General features: G+C 41.8%; 1 protein-coding gene and 1 long non-coding RNA gene across 20 annotated transcripts in view; one reads left to right on the forward strand and one right to left on the reverse strand.

Moving 5' to 3' along the window:
- ZMIZ1 (zinc finger MIZ-type containing 1) overlaps positions 1 to 17,517 on the reverse strand; it is a 717,720-nt gene that overhangs the window by 42,284 nt on the left and 657,919 nt on the right. For 17 of the 19 annotated variants that reach the window (XM_068197351.1, XM_068197344.1, XM_068197354.1 and 14 more), the window contains one exon: positions 11,340 to 11,484. In XM_068197351.1, coding sequence (XP_068053452.1) covers positions 11,340 to 11,484 — 145 coding nt within the window. Of the gene's footprint in view, positions 1 to 3,765; positions 3,940 to 11,339; positions 11,485 to 17,517 lie in introns of those variants that run through there. The other 2 variants (XM_068197355.1, XM_068197359.1) reach the window with 2 other exon arrangements.
- On the forward strand, positions 4,432 to 5,120 carry LOC137478562 (uncharacterized). Its single transcript, XR_011001653.1, has 2 exons — positions 4,432 to 4,810; positions 4,919 to 5,120. It is a non-coding gene; the product is annotated as an uncharacterized lncRNA (long non-coding RNA).

The raw sequence follows: 17,517 nt of genomic DNA on the forward strand, positions 1-17,517 counted from the left end.
TTCCTTGAGGAAGGAAAGATTCAGATGGTTTAGTGAAGCATGCATCCCTAGAGAGTTGGCACTTTACATATTGTGGAGGAGAGTGAAAACTGGAATTACACATTCCTGGTGATTTTCCACATCGCTTGTTGAGAGGGCCAGGTGTCTAAAACACTACCTTCATAAAGCATCTACCACTGTTTCAAACACTGTAAATCTACCAACTACTGCACCAGATGCTGACTTTCCAAAAAAGCCTTTTCAGTCCAACCACTGACAATCAAGTTTCCCACAACCGTGCCTTCAATGGCTACTTTCTGTTGCTTCCCCTCAAGCCAGCTTTGTGGTTTTGCAGGGGTCTCTAACATCTCTGAAGCGCGGTCATTCCACCTGAAGGGTAACTGACACACACAGAATTCACACAAACCTTTAAATCTCCAACTCTATCCTAACTTTCTCAGCTGACACCAAGATGAGCAGGTAATTGCCACTGGAACACTGACTGTCAGTTCTCCCACATCATCTTTTGTCACCCATGGGCTCCTTGAGAGGAAAACATCTCATGACAAGGTGTCAGAGAATGACAGAGGCCAAACATGACTTTACAATAACACATGGCCAAAAATCAGAACAGGCAAAATACAATCCAAAACTGGGGCTGCTGATCTGTTCCTGCCTGATGACACCTGTGTCTGCACCTTGCTCTGCCTCTGGGCAGATGTGTGCTCAGGGTGCTCAGCACCCCTTGTCTGTATTCTTGGTTGGAGCCTCTGGGTGACACCACTTTAATACAAACAAAACCATAACAATTTCCAAACAAGGCTCCTTGCTCCCCTCTTTCTGCCCTACAATCTGATGTATCTGCAGTGGAAAAATATCACAAATCCCACAGTCAGAACAGGCAAGAAAGCCCCAGATAACTGAAGCACGAAGACATGAGTTTCATGTCTGGGCTGTCTCACAAGTTAGGCAGTTCAGCTTCTTTCATTCTGGTTCAGTTTTTTTTTTTTTAATTTGGATTTCTTGAGAGAACACCACTCATGCAGCTTTATTTATTAATATGGATTCAGTTTACAAGCCTTCTTGATTAGGGCACCACCATGAACCTAACACTAGAAATAGAGAAAAAAGATTGGGAAAAAATAGTAGCTTAAGTCCTTTCTGGAGCATTTTAGTATTTCATACCAAAAAGGCAGCTCAAATTCAGTATGTGCACTACGCTAGGCAAATCTAATGACTCAAAAAGCTAGGAATCCCTGACAACCTGCTCAGAAATTGCTAATAAAATGTATTTTTTTTCCCTTTGGTCAGAGTTCCACTGAAAATATCCCTGGCCTTGAGTATTAATTCAAGAAAACCCCACTGTGATAACTGAAACCCAGAATTTGTTTTCACTTACTGCCAATCAATAACATTTTGGAGATGTGCTTTTATTTTCTTTGTGAAAACCACTAGATATTTAGAAGGAAACAACTGACTTGTCAGTTTTCATTGAGATTCTTCTCCGAAGTAACAAAGCCAGCACCTCCCCACCTGAGATACATTCACCATCTTCATGCACTTACAGGGCTTGGCCAAGGTGTTTCAACTTGAACACGTCACATTAGTTTATAGTCTAGGTGACAGTTACTATAAACACATTACTATTCAAAAACACAAATCACAACATTTAACCAAAAATTCCTCTGACCTTTTGTGCCATGTTTTCTGTAGGCCCTGTTAACCACTTTAAGAATTTGTTGTCTGTTCACACAGAGGAACATGGCAGAACCAGGAGATACCGATGTGGAAAGAACATGAAGACCACTTACAGTCAGCAAGGATATATGATGACATATTGCAAAGGAAACAAAGAGTAAGTACCTCTGTACATCACACATGATGTACAGAACCAAACTAAAAGCTGGTGTTGTGTGCAGGTATCCTAAACTTTTTACACTCAAGATGAGGAAGGCAAGAGGGCGGTGTAGTCAGTCTGTACACTAATAACTGACTTCATATGGCTAGCAAGAATTAGCTTTTGAACGATGCCATCTATGTGATTCACACGTTCCTGAAATACATTCCTCTATTTTGCATTATTATCTGAAGATGTTTAAATTGTATTAGCATAAATTAAGGTACCATCCTGCATTTCACTAAGCAAACACCTAAAACACAATCCCATCCAAACCACTGGGTGTTTTTATGTAATGTCAAAATGAAAAAAGCCAATTTGGAAGAATTCTACAATACTTTATTTCCCTCTGCTTCTTCATGGTGCGACTACTAACATCCAGATTTTACAAAAAAAATACACAGTTCCAAAAAATATCCCATTGTGATTTCTCAAGCCTGTTGATTCCCTCCACTCTCTTCAACTAGATGAGTATGTTCTCTAACTCTATGGAAAGCTTTGATTCTCCCAACTCCAAATGCACAACAGATCCATGCCCAGTCCTCGCCTACCAAGAAAGAATTACCTCAAGTGTTGTTTCAGTTTCAGTACATGGATGTTGCTTGTACCATGAAAAGAAAGACTGAAAGCAGCTAGAAGTTTCATAATTCACTGTGAAAAGGAGGCTGTTTTCTGGCAAACTGTATGAGAACACAGAAGCACTCTGAACCCCCTCTAGGTGAGCAGATGCAGGTGAAGCAGTCAAAAGGTGAAGGTAACAAGCCATTTATCAGCTCAGTGGTTTGGATGGCACCTGCTGCTAGCAGGTGGCTATCACCCCCTGCCTCTGCTCTTTTAAATATCCACACACACATTTATAATAACCATTCATGCAGCCACACACATATGCACAATACAGGCGTTTGCGTGGAGACTGAGACAGCAAAACCGAGCTGGCAGTTCAGCAGGTGATACAAAGTACCTCTGGAAGCTGAAAGCCCTTAACTTTTTCCTTATATTTGTGACAAGGCCTGCGAGGCCTGCATGACTTATGACTGCACAAGGCGGGAGTGCTGCCTTCCATTTCACACTGGGTTGCTACAGATCGGGCTGTGACACACTCGCTGCTGTGCTTCCTGGCGCCTTACTCTACACTCAGTGTCATCACTCAGAGCCATGCCTGCAAGTCTCATGCTGCTCAGCAAGAGTTACTGCATCTGATTTTAACCCCTGAAATTAGAAAAATGCATTAGGCCAAATAAATAGATGAGTTCTTAAGTTTTTGAACCTGCAAACCCCCAAATCTCCCCTGCATGCACACACAGTCCTGCTTCACAACAGATTTCATATATGTCCACGCACATGTGTGTGCACACACAAAGATACAGAGATAACGCAACTTATTTCTGTCCGTGTGGAATAAACGATCACAGCTATGCAGGTAAGAAACAAAAATGCTACTGAGACTCACTCCTGCCTCTAAGAAGCAGAAGGGCTTACATTCTCTGACCTGGGGACTACAGCATCCATCTGATAAAGGGAAAAAAGATTAAACAATCACACCCAGCTCTATTGTCACACAAGTAGACCATGCAATGCATTACTACAGCCCAGATTACAGTTACAAAATCCACCGGTAACAGCCCTGCTATTAACATGCCACCTGTTACCTTTTTCAAAATGCTGAAATTATCTTATGATCATTTTCACCTTGACAAATGCAGTTTAATCTTTATTGCATCTCACAGCACAGATCTGCTTCATCCATGTCTTATTTATCTCACGTGTGTCGGAATGCAACCCCGAGCCCTCAGTCCCCCCCTGCCACCAGGCATTCCTTCTGCTCTGCTTTATCAATATACCTGGGTTTCCATATCCGACTGCTCCTTTACAATAAAAAACACACCCACCCAGTATTCTACCATTGCCTGTTGCCTTGGTAATCCAAATGCCTGGGTACTCGCTGATTATCGGCGAATGAGACTCGCATTGTTCACACCGCAGCGCGTCTGCTATGTTAATGTGAGATAATGGCAGCCAGAAGACTCCTTTTGTTCCCAGCTTTGCTGTTTATTCATAGTGCCTGGAGGTCAGCGACTGCTACAACAACCGGGGAAGGAACCGCTGAGAGCGTGAGCAGATTCCACTTCTGCTTTTGCCTCTGAGACAGGGGGAAACACGAGCAGCCCCGCACAGCGAGAAGGGCACCGGGAGCTCTGCAGTCTGACTCACGCAAGGTGTAGCAGGCGGCTCGGAGGAAGATGTGATGGACTTGCACTTCCGAGATTTTAGATGAAGCTGATTTACGCTCCCCGACAACAGAAAAAAACCGCTTTCTTCGAGAGGCACGGCGGGAAGGGAGGGAGAGAGGGAGGAGGGGGCAGCACAGCACCGCCGCAACTTACGGGAAGCGAGCCGGGCTGGGGGCTCCGGGGCTGGCCGGGGAGCAGGGACAGCCCTGCCGAACCCCTGAGGGCAGCGGCCGAGCCGGGGGCGGCAGCAGCCGGGCTGGGACCGGCGGGAGCGCCCGGAGCGCGGCGGGCGGGGACGGAGCGGCCGGGCCGGGCAGGGCAGGGCAGGGCAGGGCCGGGGCAGCCCGGGCAAGTGAGCTGGCCGGGGAGGGACAGCGGAGGGTCTGAGGAGCGTCTCCCCGAGCCGTCTCCGCGCTCTGCCTGCCTGCCAGGGTAGTTTGGGAATGCTGTTGGTGACACAGGGACAGGGCAAGCAAACAGTCACATCGCATCTCCCCTGACGCGTTAAGTGGAACTGAGAGCACGAACAGGCTGTAGTACCTTCCCCGCATCCCCAGCCTGGTGGAGACGAGGACATTCAAGACGGTGCCCCGGCTGGTGCGCTGCTCCTTAGCCCCGAACAGCCCTTTCACGGGGAGAAACCACCGATTCCTGCTAAAGGCACTGCCGGTATCTAATTAATGTCACCGACCCATCTGCCCAGGTTGCTGATGCGCTCTGTCTGCCGAGCAGGCTTTGTTGTCACATCTAGTGAAAACCAGCCAGGAGTGTCTTAGCTCGAATTGCTAACCTTTTATTTTTTTTTTTTTAGGGAAACCATTAGAAAAGCCCTCGACCAGTGCAAATAGTAATGACTATTTCCTTTTCTTCTCACTGGGATTCTGAGAGATTTCAGAATCCAAGTGTAGGGGAGTAGCAGGAATACAACAATTGACAAAATTGAGCACCGGGAATTCACTCATTTTGTAATCTATTTACAGAGAAATCCTGTGGAGGGTGACATTTTCACGTAAGTGAATGTATAGCAGACACTATGTAAAGAAAAGGCATCAAGAAACATACCAAGTCTTAGACAAAATATACATCTGTGATCCTGCTGCCAGATTATCAAAAAATACCAAAAATCATTTTAGAAGACAAGGTATTAGCCGTCATTTATGTCAGTAATTTTTACGTGCCAGACTGTAAGCTCCCTCCCTGCGTAGAAGCCATGTCACCTCCTGGCAGGCAGGCTGGAGCGCGATGCTCACAGCGTGGGTACCCAGAAAACAGCTACTCACACTGAACTACCTGTGCTGAACCACGGGCTGGCCCTCCCCCAGCCCTTCTGCGCCTGCAAAGGACTGCCAGACCTCTCCAGTGCACCCGATGCGGGGCAGGTTTAAGGGCACTGACTTGGTGCTGATGTTCCCTATCCAAAGGTGTTCGATCCAGTTAAAAGACTCCCAATGATTTCAATTAGTTTTGCAACAAAGGGCTTGGCAAAGTATAGCTTTCGGTGTCACCACACGCTTATCACGCTGACAAGTCAAAATGGTTAGAAACCAGGGGCGCTGCCACAGTTAAATGATTTTTAACCCTACTGCCACCAGAAATCAGCTGGTTTCATTGAGAACAAGTGACAGAAGGTACCTTTCCAATAGGCTTGAAGAGGAAAATCATGCATGCTCAGCACATATCACCTGCTTTTGAGAGCAGACCTCATGCAAAGAACCATAATATCCCTGTGATAATCACTAAACATAAATCATAATTGACCAGACATTTTCAGGAATTAATTGTTCAATATGGCCCAAACATGAGAATGATACCTGTCTATTCAAAGCTGTTGCCATATTTTAAAAACTAACATAGACAGCACAAAGCCTGAGAAGATCAGATATTGCCTCAGTCAGCAGACACACCTTAAATAATATTTGCCTAGTGTTTACTTATAAAAATATCAGCTGACACTTTCTAATTTTAAAAAAATCACAAACTAAAACCATAAGATGACAACATCTACAGGGAAAAGAAAGAGTATATAGCCACTTACACATACTTATCAGGAAAAAAAACCCCACAAAATTATAATAGTCCTGCTACATATTAGTTTTATTACAAAGCACTCACATTGATGCATCAATTAATAGAGAAGACCTGTTTTCACATCTGTGCAAGGCACTGTATGCACAAGAAAAGATGATCCTTATCCTATACCTTTTACCAAGCATGTAAAGAATACATATTTGAAAACAAGTTACCCATTATTGTTTCCTGTTACAACAAGAACTGACCACAAACTTATCTAGACGAAATGCAGATTTTTCACATGAAAATATTCCATATTTAATAATTAACAGCTAATGGTTATATGGTTATACACTTATCAGTTTTCAAGGAGAAGGTACTCATAATTTTCTTTTAGCTTCAACAGGCTCAAGGTTTTCTTCCACCTCCTACCCATTAAGTGTATGTGAGAAAATTAGTATCAGTAGTTTCACTTAGAGGATGAGATGGACAAACAACTCTTGGGACAATGCTTTGGAGCAATTAGTAATTAGTTTCAACTTTGGAATGCTTAGAGTATAAGCAGACTATTCTGAAGAAATTTTCTGGGTTTTTTTTAAGACATGTTCTGCAGAAACATTTCTTGATTCTGAATTCTTCCCTATTCTCTCCTTCCCTATTTCTCTCCAAGAAATATTAGTATTTCCTGACAGACAGGAAACCAGAAAAAATGGCAAAGCTACTTTTGCAGAATCAGAAGTAATGTAGGTTTCTTTGCTGGGTAGGGTATACTCTTTTATATTAGGATTTACCATCTGTTCAGTCCCTAATTATATTTATTTCACAGCTCCACAACCAGAAAGATGAAAAGGCCGTGAAACAATTTTATCTTTTACCTCAAGAGGTATAAATTCTTTTGCAAAGTTTGTCCCTGCATACCAGAGCCACATGACATAATGGAGCAACCCCTACTTCAAACTGATGTATAAAACATGCACACTGTGCTTGTTTTCATAAAGTGTATATGTGGCACCTGACCTCATCCAGACATCTTTGAAGTGACTATCACTGTTGGTCAAAACAGCCTATGATGCAAAATTGAAAAGGTAGCAGCCTTTACAGAATTTCTGACACTGGTTGTACTAGTATGTTATAACCAGTTCACTCCTGATTGTTAACAATCCAAGAGCCAGTCCTTACCACTCCCTAAAAATTTAGATAGAACTACCATTCTTTTCCAAGAGCTCCTATGAAAGTTTGAAAGTTGAGCTCTTAGTCAGGTTTAAATTGGAAGAAAAAAAGGACAAAACCAGCATCAAAAGCAAACACTTGTAAAACAAGTCTAGCCACTAAAAGTATTTATGATTGCCTGAACATAAAACATTAATGGTAATAAATAACACATCTACTGCATGATTGAATTAATGCTTCATTTCATCTACTGCTCAATTTTCTCTAAACCTTTGGCACCAAGTAATTTGTGATAAAAATAACATTATCTTCGTATTTTTCATCAAGCATGACTGCCCTATAGAGGCATTACCACCCATTGGTCACTAACTGTGAGACAGCTGGCAATTAATACGTAAGACCAAAATTTGGAGCAAGAGTGAAGACAGTAAGGACTCCACAGATGCTCATGACAACACACTAAACTGCAGCTAACAGCTATCTATTTCTAGGTGGTTTTGTTGACAAATAAGCTTTATTACAAGCTGTGCAAGAAATGAGAAGCCCCCCAGAGCTTGCCTGAATCAGACTGACCTGAAAATGAACTAGGGTGCAATTCCTGCTGGGACTGATTGGAACTGTACCCATTTCAACCAAGACTGAATTTGATACACATGTAAAGGTCCACCACTTAATGCAATAAAGTGTAAAGTAGGAACTTCATCAAAGCATTGGAAGGTGTATAATGACTATCATTTGTACTTATATAGCACTGTTTGCCAAAGACCTTAAATTAATTAAAAAATCAGCCACCTTGAATAGTATCTCTTATTACAGACAGTTTGTCAGATTGGAAAACCAAAACACAAAAATAATTACCCTGCAAGCTAGAAAGCATGAAATTTCACTCCTGTGCAGAAGGGCTAGCCCAAAGACTAACAGCTCTCCTTAAGTTCCCCATAAATCCATTAAGTAGGGCCTTAATTACAAGTTATACACGATTAAGACGGTGGATAGGTCCTACACTGGTCCTTCAATACAGGAGTAAAGTTCACTCACATGAATCAATAAAAAGGTCTAAGGCAAAACTAAAATCTCACATTCAAGTTTGAGCTGACTATTAGACTGCAAAGACTTGAAAAACCCCTAAGACTGGGAGTTTTTTTGACAATCCAGTGCTCATTCTGTTCACAAAACACAGGAGTTTGCAATCCAACCAACTGCTCTACATTAGACATTAGGTATTTAGCTGAATTTTTTTCTATATGCAACACTTGATTATTCTGTTAATGAAAAACTAAATTTAGAAAGAAATTAGCACAATATAGTCTCTACTCTGAAAGCATTTGTTGCCTTTCTGCACCTCTTTCTATGGTTTACATTCTACTCTCTGCAAGTGCATTTAACCAACAGTAACACTATGAAAACCCTCCTTGATCAGTCTACTTCAGTTTTTTCTCACAGCTCGATTAACTTTTAAAAATCAAAGACTGTCCTTAAAAACAGGCCAGACCTGAATTACTTCTAGTGTAAGTGCCCATAGTTTATTAAATATGAATCCTTAGATTTAGAGTCTTGTGATACATTATTGAGTCACAATTTATTTTAAATTGCTGAGCCCTGTTTCAACTTTGAGACTAAGCAGCTGTGTTTCTGTAGTGCCAGCTACATCAGGATTCTAGTCCTCTGACTAGAGCTCTGGGTAATTTTGTTGCTAGTAGAAGGAGCAGCAGAAAAAGCTTTGTGTGGAGTACTCAAGATCATCTGATGACAGGGAAGGATTTAATTGTGTGTCTAATGACAATCAGCAGCTCACATATATCTACAATGCCTTTGTTAAGTAAGGTTCTTGCATATGCTCTTGGTTGTTCTAATTTAATATCTAGTTCTTTTACAAAACCTAAAGTAGCTGGCTACATTAATTGTTTCAGGAAATACAAAGCATACTTTTTTTTTTTTGTTTGAATTAACAGAAAAGTCTTGTGGATTAGAGATAAGATACTGTGAACTTTAATACTAAGCTTTTGACCCAAATGTAATCTAATGCAAATACAAATGGTGCTTCATCAACAGCTTCATCACTGATTGTAGTTAATACTGTACTTAATGGCTTTTCATCTTTTGTTTAATTAAAACAAATAGAGAACTCAATTCTTCTTCTCCCCATACTTCACCACTGTTTTATAGACTGATTACAAAGCATGCATGAAAATAAACAGTTCCAGGTGGAAAAAGAAGTTGGAGAGCCACAGGATGTCTCATTCTAATGTACCACCTGAGAGATTTTGAGCAGTTACAGTTAAATTACAGACAACAGCACATGCCAAAGCAGTGATGCAAGTATTCCAAATCCCAAAGTGCCTGCTGCAGCTATTGTATATAAGAAGTTATGCCACAGAAATTCTTTTTCTAGAGGGGTATCTCATAGGTAAAGAGCAGTAATTTAGAAATTGCTCCCAGTGTCTTCCCCAGTAGAGCATTTCAAGGGCAATACTCAAGAGAAATATGCAGGAACTGCCTAATATTGAGCATGCTGCTCTACTACAGGCAGAATATTGGATAACTCAGTACTGCTGGAAATGCTGGTATTTAAGTTTAGAAAGTATTTCTTTTTTGACGTGTGACAGTTTCAGGGGAAAATTGCCACGAAAGAAGTGAGTTGTGCCTACCTTATCTATTATCTAGTAATGTAGCACACAGCCCCTGTGAGATAGTCTTACTTTACAGACTCTAGAGGAACAGAGGCTGAAAGGTCAAATGAGAATCAGGCATCTAAAAACTACAAAACTACACCTAAGAGAGCACATATGCTGCACCACATTCTCTGCAGACTGGCTACTAATTCCACTTTGTCTTCTGAAAAGCTTCTCCCAAGTGTAAAATTATTTTAAAACATTAAGTTTTCTTTGGTTTTTTAGGTTTTTTTAGTTTTTTTTTTTTTTTTTGTTGAGTGTGCTTACAATCAGTCATTTCATAAGCAACTAAAAAATGAGGAAATCTAGATAATCTGAAAAGCCAGTGATGATATATTAATTATACTTCAAAAAAAAAGGACTTTATTTATTCTCAAGTGCTAAAATAAAAGGCATAGTTATTGCATGGTTTTCCCATAAATGCAACAAAAATAATGAAAAACTATCCAACCTAACGTTGTTTTCAGACAAATTTGCATATGTAAATGCACTGGTACAAAGATGTCCCTAAGCTATTCCAACACAAAAGTTCAAGTTAGTTAGGCTATCACAGAACTTAGGTACAAGGAATTTAGACTCATTACACTCTCATAGTCCTTTACTAACAAAAAATACTCTACAATAAAACAAATGTATACTATTTGTGATTTCTTTAACGTGATGCTGAGGTAAAGAAAGCCTTCAAAAACAAAAAAACCTCCCAGAAACATAAAGCACAGAATGAATGCTCAATCCTTTATCTACACTTAATCTCCAGATTTTGCTTTGACCTAGGTTGTGCAGACAAGAAATACAAATAGTGGTCCTTTACATAATTTGATAATCAAAGGGTTCACAACATCTTCTTACAGTGCCCTTTAACGTCCATGTTTCCTCTACATTAACACAAGTGCTGTCTGATCCTCACCTGATACAAGACTGTACAGGATATCCTCTGATCCATGGCTACACCCACAGTACAACTGCTTTGCATGCAACACATTTCCAATGGTGGTTAAAATACAGAACATCAGTGAAATGTTTTCAACGTCAAGAAAAGCCAGCTGTATTTAAATAAACATCAGGCAAGTGTCTGATGAGACACACCATGTACAAGTTTATCTCTAGGGCATAACTTAAAGCTTGAAAGCACGCCCACTTGATCTGAGCACAGATTTGACGATGGATGTGTCACTTCACTATGCACGGGGCAATAGCAAGGAGAAAATCTGAGTTTCTTTAGTGCTTGCTGTAATTACAGATACCCTGCTGTCCATAGTGCTGGGCAGTGCATGAAACAGTGTTGCTCCCCCCAGCAGTGGCAACAAGCATTTCAAGGAGCAGATCTGCCACACAACACGCTGCCCAGACTGCACTGCTGTGGGCTGGGCCCAGACTCACCTGTGAGAGAGGGTGGGTTTCATGGAGCTCATAGAGTTCATGGGGGGTTGCATGGGGAGCTTCCCGGGAGGATCGTTCTGCCGGCTTTTCTGGTGGCGAAGCAGCAAGAGCCGTCCCAGCTCCTCACACCACGATGAAAGCAGTGCTGTGCAAACAGAAGACAAGACAGTGAGCACACATCTGAGGAACCAGCACAGCCCAGTGCAGGTGCAAGCCACTGTAACAGGAGTCACGAGCTAGACAAACAGCATGAGTGCAAAGCTTGTCCTTGAACCACCACTCACACTTTTATCCTATCAAACGGAGACTGTAATTGCCCTACACTATCGTTAGAACATTTTTACCCAAGTTACAAACATTCTGCATAGCCCAGGAGGCACAAGAGAACTTGTCTGAGCAGCACAGAGATGAAGAATGGATGAAGCAAAAGGACATGGGATAGCTGTTACAAGTAAGATGCAGAATAATTCATTTCACACTAACAGAAACATAAAAACATTGTGAAGACATCATTTACAGAGGGGAGCAAAGAAAAAAGATCTTATTTCTGTTCAGCTGGTTTTGTTCATAAGATTAATTGGAGAGAAACCCATGTGCACAAATTAATTTCCAAAACTGCTATGAGCTACCAGTCTTGAATAGATAAACAGGAGAATGATGTATGGATACAAAGTTAGGCACTTAAATCTATATCTGACCCAGCACAACCCCTAAATGTGTATTTCCATTATGTGCCTAATCTTGTAGTCAATGAGGATAATTCTGTGCTTACAGGAAAATTACACTGATGAACTATGAAGATGCAGAGATTTCTTAGTGAGAAGAAGAGCTTGCAACTCCTTCTAAAGACAGGAAAGGGGTCATTATTCCTGAAAACGTGACCTCCACACTCAGAAAAGACCAGGCCCTGTTACAGAAATTACATACTCTGCAGTAGTGCCCAGAAAGTGACTGCAAGTGAAATCTGGCTCCCATGAGTGCACCCAGCCAAGACACCCCACCAAAGCCTCCAGCAACATCCACCCGAGCCTTAAAGCTGCCTATTTGATTCCAACATCAGAAGTGGCTCTGGTAGAAAGTTAGCAGGTATGAGAACACAGTGAGGAGCTTAACTGGAACAAAGTGTGGACTAATTGAAAAATCCTGCAGTGGAAAGAAATCAACTTCTCAAGTGGAAGTGCTTGGGTTTTTTTTCTTCTTTAAAGGGTGCTTTACAAAAAGCCTCTGAACAAAAAAATGCTTCATGTTTAATTTTTAACTAAGTGCCTTCCTGAGGTGTTGCAAACTGAACACAAATCAATGGATTATACGGGTGGGTGAGAACCAGAAGACTACTGAAAACCCAAGCTGCCATAGCGGTTTAGGGCAGTAAGAACTCTAGATGTAATTTCAGGCTTGCTTGTTTAAAAGAGACAAGTACAGAATCCTCTAAAATTGAGGCTCCTGTATTCATGTCTTAATTTTCTAAGGGTTGTCTTTTCATCAAATAACAATCATAATCAGTAGCTAACTATTATTTCAGGGTACACCATCTTCTTTTCCCAGTAGCTACTCACACGTATGGTTAACAGAATGAATTCCAAAGAGACTAACTGTAAAGTCACATTTGTGGGGCAGAACAAGAAACCTGCTTTACCAAAAACACACACAAGTATGGTTTTTCAGTAGAAGAAACAATTAGATTTTCTCAAGTTAAATGGCCACACAAGAAAAATACTTATTGCCTGGGCCATTGCTGTGAATTTATCAAACATATGCACAAAGAAAGGGTAGTAATTTTATTGCATTTGGACAAAGAAGAGGTAGCAATTTTATTGCATTTATCAAGCAGAAGGTCAAGAGCGGTGTTTAGGGAGGCATTTTAGAGCTCTGCTGTGACAAAAGGGGGACATTGCTTCTTTATGCAACTAAATATGGTCACTCAGAAACTGTCAGCCTCACACGTAGCCTACAAAAAGCATTCCCTCAAGCTCTGTGAAATGTTCCAGCAACGAGTGTCAGTCTAAGCTGCTTCTCTATTAGCCAAGGAATCTGTCAACAAGCATTTGATCAAATTATACTCACCTTTTATCCCTGGCATATCATTACTAATGTGCCAGTGACAAAGGCCCCCCTCCCCCTTTCCAGCTGCCTGGAGATACAAATTCCTGCCTCACAGGGTTTCTCCCCTTGCCCACAGCCACTTGAGCTGGGAAACACGAACAAAGTGTTCTGCTGAACACTTAAGGCAGCCATCACGGAGTAATAGTGGATGAGTAATAGTGGATGCTGAGCACTTCCACAGCCGAGTGTAATTACTACAGAATCATCCATCTTAGACGAGGCTATGATGGGAGAAGGGAGTTGCTCCTTCTGCACACCTATGTGCACTTGACAAGTAAGATAAAAAGCAACAACCCAATGGATCTGAGGGCATGAATCTGCAAACAAAAGCCAAACCTGCTTGGAAAAAAAAAGCAGTGTAACTCCCGGAAAAAGAATATGCCAATGAGAGCATTGCTTTGGTGAGGTGAAGATAAGAAAACATCCTAATGAGTTGTTATTATTACCAATATCCAGTACACGGATTTATAAAGGGGAAAGTGTAAACCATCAAAGAACAAAGAGATCCTCAAGATAAGCTGGATGGTTTTATTCTACAAGTTATCTGGAGAGGACTCATGTTTTTAGAAACTAAGACACTGCAGGTAAAAAAACCTAGCAAATTTACTCATCCCTATCACAGCACTCGTTATGGTTCAACCTTTCCTCCCTCGGGACATTTCAACTCATGTACCATGTATAATAATCACTCTCTTCCCTGTGTTGGTACTTGTACACGGAATGAAAACAAAGCTGTTTGTAGCCACCTTAGGAGTTACCAGCTCCCCTCTGACCTGCTCTGTCCTCCCTCTAAAGGAGTCTGCTCCCTTCTGCTGGAACACACAGGGCAGCCTCCCATCTCTCCTGCCCCATCCACCTCCACTGCTCTGCTCTCTGCTCGGTAAGATGAACATATACCCTGCCAACACACATCTGGTACAGCTGGCTTCTGGAGAACATCACTTCCTGGGCTATTCAAGCAAGATAAAACTAACTCAAAATGAATTTACAGATTACACTATTCATCTTTAGTGTACTTAGTTACTGCTTTTTATGCTGACAGTATTAGGCGTATCTCAACTCATTTACACTCAAAGCACGAGAATTTCAGTATCATACTATAATGAACAGATAAAGCAGCAAGCACAAAGGACAGCTACAGATGGTGCCAACAGTCAGCCTCACCCTCTCATAGCACAGCCAAGCAGCTGCTTTTTCTCCCCCTCCGCCCCTCCTCCTTGTACAACAGGAGCACAGATTTTGCAGATGGACCATCCACACCGTCTCTCACAGCCCCTTGCTGCGGCAGTTTAATGATCAGATTTAAATCGTGTTCCTCTGCTGCATTGCTACAATGTCCCTTGCATACAATGATGTGCCTTTCCTGCTTAAGTTGAACTCAACTGTTGCAATGAGAGGAAAGGAAGAATCCTTACATGTGCACACAGCCTCCAAGAAGCCCTGTACACAGCCCAGGTGTAAAATACAACCTGGTTAATACACCAGAATTGACATTTTCTTTCAACCTCTGTTCAGTCATAGAGGGCTCTGCTAGCTCATGCAGAAAGATACAGAATAACGGCAATCAAATAACGTACTGACAGTTTAAGTGTATCCACACATTTATTTGGCTTAAAGGGACACTCTCTGGGATGATTGGTGCAATATTTGACCTATTTTTCTCCATCTGCAAAACCTGTATCCTTCTTAATGGGATTGCGTTTCACTTTTAGCACTGATCTATTTCCACAGGAATAAATCAATACCGATTTGCTAATGACAACTGCGTTAAGAAACCAACACAGACATGAGCAGCCTCAGCTTTCACGTTTGTGAAAGGCAGAAATACAGATTTAAAAATAATTACAACTAGCCCAAGCGGTTTCCCTAAGGATGCAAGAGAAAAAAAAAATCAGCTCAGAGATATTCAGCTTACTGCTACCCAGTCCCATCTTTGTTTTTCTATTCTGTGAAGAGGACCAGACATTGCAAGAGTGTGTCTCAGCACAGAATGTGACTGACCTCTCCTTAAAATACTCATAAATACTCCCACGCACCCAAAGTTGGTAACACTTGATGTCCTTCTGGATGTGTCCAATAGTTTTAAATTCTTTTATTGAAAAAAAATCGTAAGATATGGCAATGTATCCACATTGGGATCCTGGAGGGGAAGGAAGGCTGGAAGGCATTTTTTTTTTCCCCCCAGTCAGCCCAAGTCACATTTTAAGCATTTCTCTGCAACCACAGAGCTAAGCCTTGCTTGAAAGAGAAAGGAAGCAATTGTTATTTAATCCCCTGCCTCTAGGAGCCAAGTCTTTAAGAACATGCCAAATATCACAAGATTTGCGACACAATTATTAGGACCGGCCACATCCCCTGGTACTGTTCCTTTCCTGTAAGGGCCCTTTTGTGCCGAAAACCTGCCAGGCAGTACAGAAAGAAAGGCCTCCGCTGCTGCCTGCTCCGTGGCACCTTTCCATCCCTCACAGCCACGACTGCCCATCACCCAGCAGTAGCATCACAACTGCTTTGTAAGTGCTGGGGCCCTTCCATTAGAAAAATCAAGGAGCTTGAGCTAAGTGAAGCCACAGATCATGTCCAGGCTGCTTGCCCCACTTAATACTTCTTGACAACAAATGATGCTGGCATATCTGTAAATATTACATGATGGATGCTGATAAAGCAGGTCAAATGTCATTTTATAGCCATAGCACAGAGGATTGGTACAGCCCATTACAACCCTTTTTGGGCCAGGGACCAGAAAAAGTAAAGAAACCAGGGTGTGCAGTCAATGCTACCCCACAGAGGCACTGCTGCATTTCACCAGCTGCACCCAGCCCAGCCCTGGGAGCTGCAATCTCTGGCACTGCAAAGTGCCACAGTAAGCACCTCCGAGTGCAGAGCTGTAGCTCCCTAGAAAGCAAAATACAGAGAAGCACAGTGCTAATCTATTTACCCATTATGATACCCTAGTATTAGTTACAGCTTATCACCCCAGTAAATCGCTGCCTCTTGTTAGGGAACGTGCTTAAAGGTGCAGCAAACTGTTATTTACAGGCAGACACTATATTTATAACCACAAAGACAGGTGAGGAGGGGATAGGACAACAGCTCAGTAATTTCAATGCCTTCTGCTTCCCGGGAGACTGCTGGAAGAGCACAATAGGATTACTGCTTCCTTGCTGCAGTTAAGCTGCAGTAGATAGTTCAATAGGCAGACTGGCAGATCCGTATTTCTTATTCGCTGCAATGAAAATATTAGGAAAAAAGGAGGAGCTTGATTTGGAGAACTATCTGTTCAGCACCATCTAACTAGATTGGTTTCATGTCTCAGAAGGAAATGCATTTGGCTGAAAAGATATTTACAGCATAAGTAAGAAAATACATAATTTTTCACCAATCATATCCATTAATTTTATATTGCTTTTAGAAACAAGTTTGTATTTTTTTACATGGAGAATTCCAGATAAGTAGAATACAGAGCTACTGAGTGCTTTCTGCTCCCTCCTCTACAGACTGCAATCTAAATACAGTTTTTATAAAACATCCAGTGAGGTAATTTGGTGGGGAGGAAAGGGAAGCAGCAATGAGATGTGAATTAGAGAAGTGGAAATAACTATTGCCTTGGTTATTTAGAGGAGTTGTTCTTTCTATATAGAAAAATGGAGACTATATCACGTTTGGAAAATGCACTGAAAATGTTAATAATGTAAAGCTGAATGTGCTGACAGTATTAGAAAAATAAGGTCAATTGCATTAAAAGGATGGAATCTTTGCAATTTTGTGAAACTGGAAATCAGATGTTTTCCATGTGTTTTAAAAGCCATTTTGCTTTTAAAGAGGTAGGAAATTGAGAGAGGGAGAAACCACTCATGCCAAACTATTTCAAGGACTGATTTTTCTGCAGCTCTCCTCCTTGCACACCCCAGCAGAGCCTGGCAATGGCTGGCTCACCTGTCGCACAGTCGGTCATGGCAGCAAAGCACGGCCACAAACCCGGGATGTAACAGCCCATCAGCAGAGATTTGTGTTTGTCCCTCCTCTGCAGTTCTCTCAAGGTACTGCTCCATGGCCTGAGCCTGCCACAGACCAGCCC

This window comes from Anomalospiza imberbis, chromosome 8 (assembly GCF_031753505.1).
Source record: "Anomalospiza imberbis isolate Cuckoo-Finch-1a 21T00152 chromosome 8, ASM3175350v1, whole genome shotgun sequence".
Taxonomy (NCBI): Eukaryota; Metazoa; Chordata; class Aves; order Passeriformes; family Viduidae; genus Anomalospiza; species Anomalospiza imberbis.